At 46.1% G+C, this 14,750-nt stretch overlaps 1 protein-coding gene across 2 annotated transcripts; it reads left to right on the top strand.

Annotated features, from left to right (window-relative positions):
• Positions 1-3,804: 3,804 nt before the first annotated feature.
• On the top strand, positions 3,805-11,940 carry CLXN (calaxin). 2 transcript variants are annotated; one of them, XM_055545953.1, is made up of 6 exons: positions 3,805-3,862; positions 7,959-8,117; positions 8,826-8,930; positions 9,585-9,736; positions 10,452-10,556; positions 11,881-11,940. In XM_055545953.1, exons 1-6 carry the CDS (start codon positions 3,805-3,807, stop codon positions 11,938-11,940), a joined length of 639 nt encoding a protein of 212 aa, XP_055401928.1. The 2 variants fall into 2 exon arrangements, with proteins under 2 accessions (XP_055401928.1, XP_055401929.1); XM_055545954.1 differs by lacking the exon at positions 7,959-8,117.
• Positions 11,941-14,750: the final 2,810 nt, after the last annotated feature.

Raw genomic sequence — 14,750 nt, 5'->3', positions numbered from 1 at the left:
TGATACTGAAGCTGAAACTCCAATACTTTGGCCACCTCATGCAGAAAGTTGACTCATTGGAAAAGACCCTGATGCTGGGCGGGATTGGGGGCAGGAGGAAAAGGGGACGACAGAGGATGAGATGGCTGGATGGCCTCACCGACTCGATAGACATGAGTCTGAGTGAACTCCAGGAGTTGGTGATGGACAGGAAGGCCTGGCGTGCTGTGATTCATGGGGTCGCAAAGAATCGGACATGACTGAGCGACTGAACTGAACTGAGTAATTGGAAGGACTGATGCTGAAGCTGAAACTCCAATACTTTGGTCACCTGATGTGAAGAACTGACTCACTGGAAGAGACCCTGATGCTGGGAAAGATTGAAAGCAGGAGAAGGGGACGACAGAGGATGAGATGGTTGGATGCTATCACTGACTCGATGGACATGAGTTTGAGCAAGCTCCGGGAGTTGATGATGGACAGGGAAGCCTGGAGTGCTCCAGTCCATGGGGTCACAAACAGTTGGACATGACTGAGCAACTGAACTGAACTGATGCCACCCTCAGTAAACCTCAGGCATTTGGCTTCCCCACCACTCACTTGCTTAAGGTTCCAAAAAATTACCAGAAATGTGTTAATAGCAGTGAGTGTTGAGTATGTATTTCAGGAAAATGTCTTCCTCACTCCCCAGCCCTATAATGTCCCTTCTTTGCATTCACAGGGCTCTCCAGGATAGGCGCTGCAGAGGAAGGGCTCCAGGATCCACCTGCTCAGGAACTCCCAGCTGCCTCTCCCTAAGTGTGGACCATGGAGCATGGGCTGTGCTGCGAACTGCAGAAGAGTGACAGCGGACAGACACAGGGATTCAGAGATAAAACAGACACAAATATGGGGGGAAAGCAGGATCATGTGATTCACAGTCCAGCGGGGAGACATATCAGAGAGCCATCACTCACTGTGGGAAGCGCTGGGACAGAATGGTCTCCAGGCAGATAACGATTTACTCACGTCTCTGAAGAGCTGTCCTAGGGGACTAAAGGAAGGACAGGCGGGAGTCCTGGAGTGGGGAGACAGCTCCGTGCTGTCGGAGGGGCTGTGGGGAGCAGAAGAGGGGAGAGAAAGTAGTAAGAGATGGTCACCTGTCTGAAAGGTTGGCTACAGTCCCCCCAGAACTTCTCAGCACTCTCCCTACAACCTAAAACTGGTGCAGCTGGATATAAATCATGTAGATAAGTAACCTCTATATTTTCCTTTCATTAAAGTAATTTCATAGTAGATTTGTAATATACCTGGAAATCAATTCTGTGATGTCATCTCCCACAGTTTCCAAACGCCTCCATTATAAAAGGTCCACATTAAGTGAAATACTGTCATCAGTTTGATATCCAAGGTCTTCATCATGGCAAAACTTCAATTAATTGTGAGTCTAAGAAGAGGATGTTTTGCACACAAAATTAAAGGAAACACTCATAATCACTTTAATACACCTTTGTATCCACAAAAGTACCCATCCCAAAGCCGCTCCAACTCTGGACAGTTCTATGGCTATTTCTTACACAGCACAGAGTGAGCCCAGTTTTTGATTATTCTATGACTAATTGATTTGATATTAGGTAACTGTTCAGGCTTAATTGCTTCACTCAGAAAAAGCCCTTGGGACACAGTCCTGCATCTCTTCCACACAAGCAACTAAACCTAAGAACAGAAATTACAACCAGTCTCAAAACACACTCAGCAGACTCCATCAGGCCCACAGCTTGTTCTAAGGTATAAAAATATTAAGTTCAAAAAGGTACAAGAATGTAGAGAATGCTCTGAAGCTGGCCAACATGTGGACAAAACACACCCCTGATAAATACCTGCTTTCCCTGAGAAAAGTTTGCAAGACCGTATGGATGTGAGGCCAGTTCCACAACCCACCCTCTGAGATACTAGGGAGATGCTATGATGCACTTGAAAAGTTCTGGCTAAAGGAAAAGCACAGAAGAAAGACCTGGGAGCGAGGGTGGGAGTAGGATGCCTCACCACGGTTTCTTGGCAGGTTCGGGATTTCAGCTGGTGGGACAGCTCTGACGCCTAATCAGGCTTCTGTCATACTGCCTTCCAGTGGCTTTTCCACTTTGAGTGAACATTCATGGCGGGACCCAGGCCTGAAGCCTGTGAAGGAAGAACTGATCTGCTCCCCAAAGGTGCTTAAGAAGCTTCCAGCACATGAAGTCTGCAGAGATGCGTGGACACACCAGATGTGCCAGCCGGGTATCTGTTCAGCACACCTGGTAGACATGAGAGGGGCCAGCGGCTTCCCCTATTAACCACAGACAACCACTCTTTCAGCTGCTTGTCTCTATGATGAGCACCCCAACAATCTCTATGGACTAAATATTTGCCATAGCTCTGATATCTGACAAGTTCCTAAGGTCTCACAGTGAATGTATCCGAATACATCCATCCCCATTTGTTCCCTACAATCCTATTAGAAATGTCACACCTGCCCGACAAGACTACACATAAGAATACCAGTTAGCCATTAACTGGCCAACTCACAATCACTATCATTTCATTTTAGTTACTGTTCTCAAGGAATATGCTTCAGGATAACACAGTGCCTGCTTTCCTCAAGCAGGAATCCTTGACTCTGGATTCAAACAGCATCCCAGTCTTCCATTCCATAACAAATGAAATAAGGAAACAGAATCAGAGACCTGATTTGGAATTGTTACTCATGGTCAGTAGAATTTTTCTGCTTTCCATTTTACAATGATAGTACACACACTATAAAATAATTTGTATTAAAAAGAATTACTGCTTCTGAAGTGAAACAAGTGACATGTTGGAGAATATTGTAGGACTTTTTCCTCCTGGCTGAGCTAACCCATGTTACTGTCTTAATTCAAACAGGGTGTCTCATCTGTGTTAAAAGCAAAAACTTCTCTCAGAGTAAAGATGTAAGAACTAGCCTTTGTTTGCAGTCAAAGAACTTGTCTTTCAAATAAGTAAAAGATTCATTTTGCTGGGATATTATTCCAGAAAAGCAAGGTCAGGCTGTACCCCAGAGCCACTGTCCTTTGTCAGTGTGTCTTTATTTAAAAGGTTGACTCTTTATACAGCTTAAAAAATTGCTAGGGGTTTTCCCCATATTCGACTGACAGCCTCCACCCCCACCTCAAGAATGAACGGGGAAGGGAAAAATAAATACTTATTACAAGTTCCTCTTGCTCTCAGTAACAGCATCAAAACCTTGAAGATATCTTGCTGCAGACTCCCTCCTGGCATCAGAGCAAAAGGACTGGCAACCTGAGAGCAAGCCCCTCACCCTCCCTTCCTGCACAGCTGTCTTCCGGATCCACACCTGCTCATTCCTGCATGCCCCAGGTTCCCAGACCTCCCTGAGGACCTGGCGTCACGCTCACCACCCAAGACATCCCTGCACGGCGCGCACAACAAAATTCAGACCTTGACTCACGGTGCAGCACAGCAAAGGGGTTGTGAATCCGAGCCAGACACACCTGGATGGTCACTCGCCGATGTCACAGACGGAAAGCGGTCGGAGGGCGCCTGGCCTGCTGCCCAGTGAGAGAGAGCAGACCCAGCAACCAATCAGCGGCCGCCCGAGGGTTGCCATGACCACGCCGCCTGTTAGGACCGCGCCCTCTCCTGCCCAGCAGCCAATCGGCGGCCGCCCAGCCGTTGCCCCGGCCACGCCGCGTGTTAGGACCGCGTACACACACAGGGGAGACCTGCCTGCAGCCCAAGACCCAGGGCTCGCAACCGTCCTGGCAGCCGCCGCCAGACACCGGCCGCTTCCCGGTTTCCTGAGCTCCCAGCATGAACCGCAAGAAGCTGCAGAAGCTGACGGACTCCTTAACTAAAAATTGCAAGCATTGTAAGTAAGAATCAAGGGCTGGGCGGGCAGAGACTCCCGGGCCAGGCCCTATCCTGCGGGTGCTAGAGTCCGGTCTGCAGAGCCCCTCCACGCCTGACCCTAAAGAGAAGTCTGGAAGGGAACACTAGCATCAGCTATTTTGGGTGGACACCCACAGAGCCCAGGATCTTAAGGAGCATTTCCAGGTGTCCAGGCACCAAATTCTACACCCATGCATGCATGTACTTGCTTTTCAAACTTTCTCTTAACTTCCCCTTACCTTATAAGAAATGCAGTTTAATTACCCTGAAGACATATGTTGCCCTAGCCTCAGATTTAGGTGGAAAACAAGCACTAATAACCACTGGAATCAAGAGAAGTAGCACAAAAAAGCTGTTCTTAGAGCAAATCAACTGGCAAGGTCCAAGTTCTGGAAATTACTAAGCAAACCTTATGGGAAAGTGGTTATCAATGGTTGAACATCCTTAGGAAAGGTGGGTTAAAGTGGTACAGAAACCTGTATCTCAGGGCAAGGAAATGTGCCTGGAAACCAAGGAGCTCAAAAAAGCGAATCACACGATAGAGTATCTGTTCCCATCTCTGGGGCCCCACTTTCCTGCAAAGTGAAGGAGACTTGGCAGGTGGCAAGATGAACACCTATTAAAGATGTTAATGTTAATAACCTCCCTGCTCCCATCTCACACATATTCTGAAAAGTGGTCCTAGAGTTTCACAGGTAACTATATAATTATATTCAGACTCAAAAACAGAACTGTGCTTGGGCAAGGAAGCTATGGATATGGTATAAATATTTGATGATCCAGCTTATAAGTTATGTGCTTATCACAAAACTACTGGTCTCTTAAAAAGTAGAAGAAACCATAAGCCCAAGACTATTCCCATAGTGCAAAGAAAGAAGAGCAAACATGTTTTGATGTAGTTCTAAAGATTATGGAATCTAGTGCCTTCTAATCAGAGTTAGTATCTTATACAATGAGAGGTAGGAAAGTCTGTCAGGATAGTGCTGCAAATAAAAGTTATGGTATGTATAAGCATCTTAAACTCCAAAAATAAAAGTTGTCCTATAATCTATTATTATGGTTACTATAATCTGAGAGTTTTGTCCTGTTGTTTTTCTTAAAATATTTTCATTTGTTGGAAAAGACCAGATTTTCTTAAAACATCTAGTAACATATTGAATAAACAATGCAATAACTACTATACACAACAAACTCTGAATTTGATTTAGTTCCTTTTCCAGTGTGTTTGCAAATGTATTGCAGACATTCTGTGAATATATTAAAAGATAAGTGAAAATGGGACAAGAAAACCAGTCAACAGTTTTGATTTTTGTCCTTCACATAAAATTTTTAAAATAAGTCTTAAGAACCTTGATGATTAAATTCTGTGGAAACAGTGACTAATCATAGACGTTGTAATAATTTTGAATTTTTACACAGAAGACCTTTCTTCTAAAGTCAGATTTCCATTTAGTTTGCAGGTGATGTTCCCAGCAGGATGAAGTGAGTAGATTTTGCAGAATCAGAGAAGAAAGTATCTTAAGTGGTGGTCTAGTTAATCCACCACCTGGCAGATCTGATGTGCAGAGCAGACTTACAGCAATCCGAAAAGATGAAAAACCCCTTCTCTGGTGTCCCTAATTTCATTTAGTATTGTATTCTTGAATTTAAGAAACATTTCAGCAAGAGAATTTTTCCTGTGGAAAAATTACTCAGCTTTGATACTTTGGGTAATAAGCTAATATTCTTTCATTTTTATTCAGCTGAGATGGGAAAATGGCTAATCAACACCCCCCTCAGCTAGCATTTCATATACATGAACAGATCACATCATCTTTCATGCAAGTCTCCCTTTCCCAACCATTAACATCTCTTTTTATTTTTAGAGTTTTTATTGTGGTTAAATACACACAATGTATTACACAAATTGTGTATTACACAAATACACAAAATGTATCACTTTAATTATTTGAAGTGCACAGTTCAGTGGCATTAAGTACATTCACAATGTTGGGCAGCCATGCCCTCCATCATCTCCAGAACTTTCTCATCTTCCCAAACTGAACCTCTGATCCCTTCCTCCTCCCCTAGCCCCTGGCACCCACCACCTACTTTTTTGTCTCTGTGAATTTGACTACTCTGGGTACATCATATAAGTAGAATCATAAAATATTTGTCATCTTTCTTGGCTTATTTCACTCTGCTACTGCTAAGTCACTTCATTCGTGTCCGACTCTGTGCGACCCCACAGATGGCAGCCCACCAGGCTCCCCCGTCCCTGGGATTCTCCAGGCAAGAACACTGGAGTGGGTTGCCATTTCCTTCTCCAATGCAGGAAAGTGAAAAGTGAAAGTGAAGTCTCAGTCGTGTCCGACCCTCTAGCATGTTGTATTCAAGAGTCATGATATGGTAGCATGATTCACCATTTCCCTCCTTTTTGAAGCTGAATCATAGTCCATTGTATGGATGGACACCCATCTACTCATCCTTCCATGGACACCTGGGTTACGTCCACCTTTTGTGAATACTTCTGCTATGAACACTGGTGCACAGGTATCAGAGTCCATGCTTTCAATCCTTCGGGGAAAATACCCAGCAGTGAAATCACTGGATTGTGTAGTATTTCAATGTTTAAGTTTTTTGAGGAAGTGACATACTATTCATACCATTTTCTGTGGCAACTAACAGCTCTTTTAAAAAGTATAACCACTGTATCATTGTCTCCTATTTATCAATCTATTTACTAAATCATTTATTTTCTGAAGTTTTCAATGTTCCTCTTAAATTGTGGTGCCCCAAACCAGAAATCAGCCTCAAACCTGTCCTGGCCTGAAAGACGAGATGGGATTTACCCGCTTCTCTGCGCTGTTTCCTTGTACATGGACACATCTTCTTTGTTTTTAAAAATGCTCAACCACAATTTTGCCTTGTTTTGAAATAGAATCGTCCCCACCTTCCACCTGTAGTTCATATTTAAACTGCTTTTCATGTTCTTAATGCCAGACACTAATCCTTCCAGCTAGGCACCTCAGATGGTGATCAGGACACAATCTGATCTGTGTTTACTGCGCCACCCTCTCCACAGTCGTATATACTGAAAGCAGACACGTGTGTGCACATGCTTTAGACAAAAGTGTTCTTCCTCCAAGGTGCTGCTGCATGGTTGCCTGTTCATTTTCACATCACCCACAACCCACACTTCCTGTGTGCTAGAATATGCTTAAATCCTTCTTTATTGGAAAATAGGTGATTCTGATTTCCAAAATCTGACTCATGGCTCCACAAAAGCTAATGTGAGATGCAAGTTGGTGCCTAGTTTGGGGGAGATTGGTATCCATCTCCAGGGGAACACTAAACTGTAAATCTCATGAATGCCTGTAATCAAAATGCTGCAGAGGGCTTCCCTGGTGGTCCAGTGGTTAAGAATCTGCCTGCCAATGCAGGGGACACAGGTTTGATCCCTGGTCCAGGAGGATCCCACAGCCATGGAGCAACTTAACCTGTGCGCCACAACAATTGAGCCTGTGCTCTAGAGCCGGGAGCTACAGCTACCCAAGCCCTTGTGCCCTAGAGCCTATTCTCTGCAAGAGGAGAAGCCGCCGCAATGAGAAGCCCATGCACTGCCGCTAGAGAGTAGTCCCTGCTTGCCACAACTAGAGAAAGCCTGCACGTGGCAGTGAAGGTCCAGCACAGCCAAAAATAAACAAATATATAAAGTTATTTTTTTAAATGCTGGGGAAAATTACCATTCTTCACATCACGATGCTCACCTCCGCTGCCTTGTTCAGGTTATAATCAGACCCCACAGTTGCCTTTCAGGTGACCTGGCTGATATTATCTTTTTTTTTTTCCCCTAAATATGACAGCCTCAGTCTGTGGGAGGGATAGCTGTTGTTTCTACTGTGGCAAGACTCTGGGGTAGTGGGGTCCTCTGTTAACGTGGGGCTCATGAGTCTCAAAGCAGGGTCGTCTCCTGTCGACAGCTGGCTGTGGACGGCTCCACTGTAGTTTGTTTGCAGACTCATTCATGCAGAGTTGAAGCTGGACTTTAAAGTTTAAAATGCCTTTTGTTATGTCTTAATTGTATTCTTTCCCAGTTAGTAAATTTGAAGTGAAATGCCTTATCAACCTCTTCTATAACCTGGTGGGAGAAGTGACAGAGCGGCAGGGCGTGATCATCGGGCTGGACCGCAACGCCTTTCGGAACATCCTGCATATGACGTTTGGGATGACGGATGACATGATCCTGGACAGGGGTGAGCAGATGCCAGCATCCTGACGGACCAGATCCAGCCGTAACTGAGGAAAACTGTTTGGAGTTCAGGCAAACTCTGGGAGGGACGCTTCATGTTCTGTGATCCCAATTCCACTTGAACATAAAAATTTAATTTTCATATTTTTAGGGAAGAATATAGTGACCACTCTTTTTGTGTATTTAAGAAGAGGACAAAGTCGCCTGAATAACTAGGTTTCCTTTACCTTATATCAGAAAACCCCAAACATTTCTATTTCTACTTAGTAAATAGAATAATATTAAAAATATAGTTTTAAAAGGTCATTTAAATTTCCTTATACCATTGAGAGTATTTCAGTAAAAATTAACATATAGCCTGTCACGTAGTAGCATTACTTTCATTGAGTAACAAAAATACAAAATTATATATTTCATGTTAACATACCGACATCTAATATACCAACTTGTTTATATGTTAATTGTTGATTCATGTCTTTAGATATTCAGTGTGCTTGTTCTCACAAAGTATGAAGGGAGAATGTAAAAGCTTAGGTGAAAGAGTTTTCCAGTGCTATGACGTCTCAGTTTCTTGTTTTGTCAAATGAGAACATGGGGCCACATGGTCCTGAAGTTTTGCTTAAACATTAAGAGTGAGCCGTGTGGCACAGGCCTTCACCAAGAATACAAGCTCAGCACAAGCGTCATGTTGTATGTCTCTCTCTTTTTTTAGTTTTCCGAGGGTTTGATAAAGACAACAATGGTTGCATAACTGTAGCAGAGTGGGTTTATGGATTATCAGTGTTTCTTCGAGGAACTTTGGAAGAAAAAATGAAATGTAAGATTTCACGTCATCCTACTGGTTTGTACTTTATGATAAGCAGGTGCAAAGAATGTGAATTAGTGTGGTGGGTTTGTCTGTTGTTTGCTTGATTTGAACTCCCATTGACCTCATGTAGGGAGCAAATTCAAGTCAATAATAAGAGTGGAAAAAGGTAATAAACAGACAAATCAGGACACTCTAAGGAGGAATCATGCCAAGCAAGACCACACAGGCATGTAGCACACATGATAACCATACACGCATGCCTTTAGGTATGAAAGTAGTGAGCATTTTACATATTTTGTTACTTGAATTATAATCGTAAAAGTCAAAAACATTGATTCAAGTTTCTGATTCTTAGTTAATTCCTAATTCACCCCCAGTGAACTCTGTTTAAGAGGCACATTTCAATCAGTTTTCCAAGGTTTCCAAGATGAAATTGCCAACTTGTTGTTCCTTGGCCTGCTTTTTGTAGGTAAGTGTAAGAAGCCTTTCTAGGACTGTTGAGTATATTCAGTAAGTGGACGTTGAGCATCTATTATGGGAATTGATTGCTTTGAGTCCTGGGCCTTGATAAGAGCATCACCCTAGAGCCCTGGGCCTTGAAAACCATCAGAGCAAACTCTACCTTGCTAATGGCAGCACTTTTGTATTGGTTGTTTTTTTAAGATTGCTTTGAAGTGTTTGACTTGAACGGGGACAGCTTCATCTCCAAGGAGGAGATGTTCCACATGCTGAAGAACAGCCTCCTGAAGCAGCCGTCTGAGGAAGACCCTGATGAAGGCATCAAGGACTTGGTGGAGATCACACTGAAGAAAATGGTGAGATGGATCATTCAGACTTTTCTACTGAAATTCACTTCCCAGGTGGCACTAGTGGTAAAGAACCTGCCTGCCAGTGCAGGACACATAAGAGACATGGGTTCAGTCCCTGGGTGGGGAAGATCCACTGGAGAAGAGAATGGCAACCCATTCCAGTATTCTTGCCTGCAGAATCCCATGGACAGAGTAGCCTGGAGGGCTATAGTCCATAGGGCTGCAAAGAGTCAAACACAACTGAGTGATTTAGTGTTCACTGAAATTCACAGGCCAGAGATGGGCTAGAAATAAGAATTCAAATTACAGAAACTCTTTTCCTGGGCTTCTCTGATGGCTCAGTGGTAAAGAATCTGCCTGCCAATGCAGGAGATCCAGGTTCAATCCCTGAATCAAGAAGATCCCCTGGAGAAGGAAATGGCAACCCACTCCAGTATCCTTGCCTGGGAAATCCCATGGACAGAGGAGCCTGATGAGTTATAGTCCATGGGGTCACAAAGAGTCTGACGCGACTTAGCAACTAAACAAGAATCAGTCTCATGCCTGGTGAAAGAAAGCGCCAGCTTGTTCTCTTTCACCGTAGTATTAAAGGATCTTTTCCATTTCAGCACTTAGTCTTTTACTTTTCTAACATCTATCTTTGAACCATGGACCACGAGAAGATAGTGTGTGTCTGTGATCAGTGTTTTCATGTTAACTGCCGTGTGGCGGTTGCCCCCAGGACCATGATCACGATGGGAAGCTGTCTTTCGCGGACTATGAACAGGCCGTGAGGGAGGAGAACCTTCTACTGGAAGCATTTGGGCCATGTCTCCCTGACCCAAAGGTAACAGCGTGTGTTCACAGAACAGAGACCAAAACATCCTATAGGAGCAGCAGCCCAGGACTCCCTGGTTTGGCAAGTGATCAGATGAGTCACATTCACCCGCAGAGGACAGCTTCTAAAAGAGAAAGGCAGACGAGAAATAGGGCTGGTCCATGTCTTTGAATTCGTGTAGTCCGCTGTGACTTTTTCTTTCACTAACTTGTTTGTTCCTGTAAGAAACTGTTATTGAAGCGTAATGTGGGCCAGAAACCCAGATGAAAAACTCTAGGGCTGCACTCCAGAGCAGGGAAAAAAACCAACATGAAAATGATTACATGATAATAATAATTATTATAGCAGCATTGCAGTAATGCTAATCAGTACCATGAGCAGTGCTGGCAGCCCCGTGTGGCCTCACTTGTCCTCTGACAACCCTGTGAAGTTGGCAATATCACTGTCCTTATTTTATGGATGAGGAAACCTAGGCTTAGAGAGTGTAGGCCACTTGCCGGGGTTCACTGATCATGGGTTACAGAGTCCCCGGGACCCAGGTGCTGGGGCTCAGAGGGGCATGTGTGGTCAAGAGGGGACGTGGAAACTGCTGCAGGGAGTTGGATGGGCAGCTGGAGGGACAAGGCAGGCTCGTGGGTCCTGTGGACCCAGTGGTCAACCAGATGCACGGGGACAGCAGGGCCCACACAGAGGGAGTGTCCTGTGTGAGAGGGAAAGGGGGACAGTATTAAAAGAGCATCTGGAGTCGTGAGGCTGATGATGAGCCTGGAGGACACGGAAGGGCCCAGTGCATGGAGCTCGGAGCTTGGCCTTTGTCTTGAAGGTCATGAGGATCTGTTGAAAGGTGTTAGGCAGGTGGAGTGATGTGATACATGAATATTGCCATACTCCCACCCCAGTGTCTCATCTGTATCTCCAGCTGGGCTCGTGTCTTATTCGACCTTGTCCCTTCCCCACCCCCAGGTCTCCCTCCAGCATCTCTGCTGCCACCACAGCCTGGCTGTGCCATGATGAGCCTACTGGGATCCCCAGGGTGCCCGCCCTCCTGCAGCCCCGCTGCGGTGAGCTGAGCCCCTGGTTCTGGCCTGTGAAGCAGCCCCTTGTTCTGGCCCTAAGCCTGTGGGCAGGGGCCCCTGGGAGCCAGGTCTCGCCCTCCTGGTGGTCCCTGAACCAGCGCTGGGCTGGAGCAGAGTCAGCACCTGAGAATGAGCACACAGCCCATCCCAGGCCCCCACCTCACGCTCCTCATCGCTGCCAGGCTCTTCGGACGTCAGGCAGACACACAGAACGCTTTTTGTTAGTCTGTACTAATTTGAGCACCTTCATTTTACAGAGCCAGAGTGAATTTGAAGCCCAAGTATTCAAAGATCCAAATGAATTTAATGAGGTGTGAATTCCTAAATGTCATCTCAAGTGAGTAAAAAGGGAGGCTCACGCATACTGCGTGTTCTTCCTGCTTAGCCTGGACAGTGCGGGCGAATTTGGTGAATTGTGTGTTTGAGGGGGAAAGGGTCAGGGTTGACTAATGTACATCGTCACCTTTGGTATAAGATCAAGTAAGACACAGACACAGATTTCCTTATTAGCTGTGGTTGGGTTTGGCCCAATGGGTTATCACTGCAGAGAGGAGTTAATCACCTAGAGCATCTGTTGACACAAACTATCATAAAATATCTCCATGAATGAAACAAATAGAGAGAATGTAATCGTGAGTTGTTTTTTTCATGACGGAAAGATGGTGGGCACCCATCTGAATATCACTAAAACTACTGAATTCCCTTTGGAGCAATCAGTAACCAAGATGGCTTCCAAAGAATGATGATTCCAGTGTTCAGTGTTGAGACACCTTCCTGCTGTGCCCTGGGTGACAGTCAGAGACACAGGGTCTGTTTTCATATGCTCTCTGTCACTGTCTGAAGTGCCTGAGGGCTCAGCCTGCTGCCCGGAGGGGCCCCAAGCAAACACCAGGGACAGACAGCACCACGAGGCTGACCCATCTGTGGGTGGGCAGGGGCGGGGCATGCTCCTCCCTGGGTCTGGGATGAGGTCTGGGTGTGAGTCAGCCCGGACGGCCCCCTTCTGGTCAGATGCAAAGCCCCCACTCTGTTCTGCCCCTGGGATCTCCCCCTGGACCCCACTGTTAGTCCACATCACCCCATCTGAGACATCCCTTGTGCAGCCCCTCGTCCGGGGCCACGTCACATGTGCCCACTGGCCGGGTATCCCCAAAGCTGGCCTTGCCTTCCCTTGCCCCCGTTTCCAGTGGGTGCTGAGGGCATCGGACACAGCTCGAGAAAGACGGGCCTCATTCTGCTCAAGAAAGACGAGCCACGTCTGCCTCCTGCGAACTCCAGGGCAGCCGCGGGACATCAAGTGGGAACCCCTGGTCCACGTGCAAACATGTAAAGGCCACACAGCCTATCAAATTCCTCTTGTTACTGCATATGCTTTATTGCATTCTAGCAAAAGAATACCTAGTGTTAAAAATGAAGTGCTATAAATAAGTGGAATATCCAGTTTCATGAAATAGAAGACATTTTACTGTCCAAGTGTTTTCTTAAAGTTTTGGATTCTCATACAGATGGACTTTGATACAATTTTTCTGTCTTGAGTTGGCATATAAAAAATGCAACACAATATACTTGTAATTTTTATTGTATTTTTCCAATTACAAATAATAATCACTGAAAAATATTTCAGAAGTTTAAGAAATTTTAAGATGAAACTAAAACATTAATATTCTGGTATAGACTCTCTAGGCTTCCTTAAGGCCTCTGTGAGGACACCTATGTTTTTGCACAGTCGCCCATATTTTTAGGGGATACCACTGAGCCTCCTCTTCTAAGCTGCTTTTTAATGAACCACTGTGTCAGGAACATTCCCTCAGGTCAGGAAATCCTCGTCCAGAGCCATCCTGGGAGGCTCTTTCCCTGCCCTTCACAATTTGAATGTCTCCACGTTTGCTGTTACAAATAATTCTCCAGATGAACTGTCCTCGGAGATAAATCTCCTCACAAGCTTCATCACTTCCTTACCTGGGGTGACTTTGTGAGTGGGAGTGCTGGCTTCCAGGCCTGCATCTCTGGAGATTTCCAGCACGTGTGATTACACGGTCCTGGGAAGGCCGGCAGGGCAGGCGCATGAGGACCAACCCTGCCCTGCACCACACTATTTACTTCTTTGCCAGCATGTGGGCCATAATCGACTGTGATTTTAATGGATCATGCAAAGCCCTGATTTTATACATCTGTCCCTGAACCTTTCCCTGTAGGTCAACCTCCATGTGAATAACCCTGTTTTACTACTTGACTTCATTTAAAACTAAAAAAGCCTTTAAAACACTTGTGGTGGGACTTGAGGGTGGGGCACCCAAGGGAAGCGGCTGGAGCTCCCCACAGCCCAGGACACGCTGGGTCCCACACCTCTGCCCTGTTCTTCCCTCCGGTGACTTTCTGTAGATGTCTAGATTCTCTGTGGCAGCTCGTGAATGACTTTACCCCCGAGGGTTCACTCAGCTTCACAGCAGGTCCTCCGAGCACACGAGTCCCCCTGAGGACCAGCCTCTCCTCCTGCTCCAAGTGGGTCCCGGTGCCTCTCCGCCTCCTCCTTCCAGGCTCAGCGGGGCTCAACACTGCGTCTGCCCCGGGGTGGCCGGGTTGGGGCTGCGGGGAACAGTTGTAACCCGGAGCCTCCCTCCCACTGGCTCCTCAACACGCTCCCCCCTCCACGCCCTGGGAGGCCCCTCTGGGAGGGCTGCACAGCCCCTGAGCAGCACAGAGAGACTCTGTTTGGGAAACAAGTAACTTTTTTTTTTTCAGCCACAGGATTTAAAAGCTACCACTGAAAACTGGTAGTCCTGCATTCTTAACCTGCAAATATCTTTGGGAACAAGATTGCACTTGTGAGAAGCCAAGCCTGCAATTGCCTGCATCATAAAATCATCCAAAACATTCATGAGTCCCACCTCGGGCTAAGCTGGCAGGGGCGGGGGAGGTGGGTAACCCAGCCTAAATCAGTCCCCTGCCCGGTCCGCGGTGTAGACGAAGGCTCTGCACCCTGCGGCACCCCTGCGACGCCCCTGCTGTCCCCCTCTGCTGGAGTCTCTCCTCCCCTCCCCCAGCAAGAGTCCTGTCGTGGAGATGGTTCAAGGGAATTCCCATCACACAGGCTCAGAAACTGTACCAATAGCCCTTCTAGAGAAGG

The sequence above is a fragment of the Bubalus kerabau genome, chromosome 14 (assembly GCF_029407905.1).
Source record: "Bubalus kerabau isolate K-KA32 ecotype Philippines breed swamp buffalo chromosome 14, PCC_UOA_SB_1v2, whole genome shotgun sequence".
In the NCBI taxonomy this organism is placed as follows: Eukaryota; Metazoa; Chordata; class Mammalia; order Artiodactyla; family Bovidae; genus Bubalus; species Bubalus kerabau.
Note: the sequence above shows the minus strand (reverse complement) of the source record. Positions and strands in the feature narration are given on the sequence as shown.

What these genes read in the sequence shown, in the direction of transcription:
- CLXN (XM_055545953.1), top strand. Translation starts at nt 3,805, where the DNA reads ATGAACCGCAAGAAGCTGCAGAAGCTGACGGACTCCTTAACTAAAAAT. An exon ending in AGATCACACTGAAGAAAATG is followed by an intron (nt 9,737 to 10,451) that starts GTGAGATGGATC and finishes GGTTGCCCCCAG; the next exon opens with GACCATGATCACGATGGGAA. An exon ending in CATGTCTCCCTGACCCAAAG is followed by an intron (nt 10,557 to 11,880) that starts GTAACAGCGTGT and finishes TTCATTTTACAG; the next exon opens with AGCCAGAGTGAATTTGAAGC.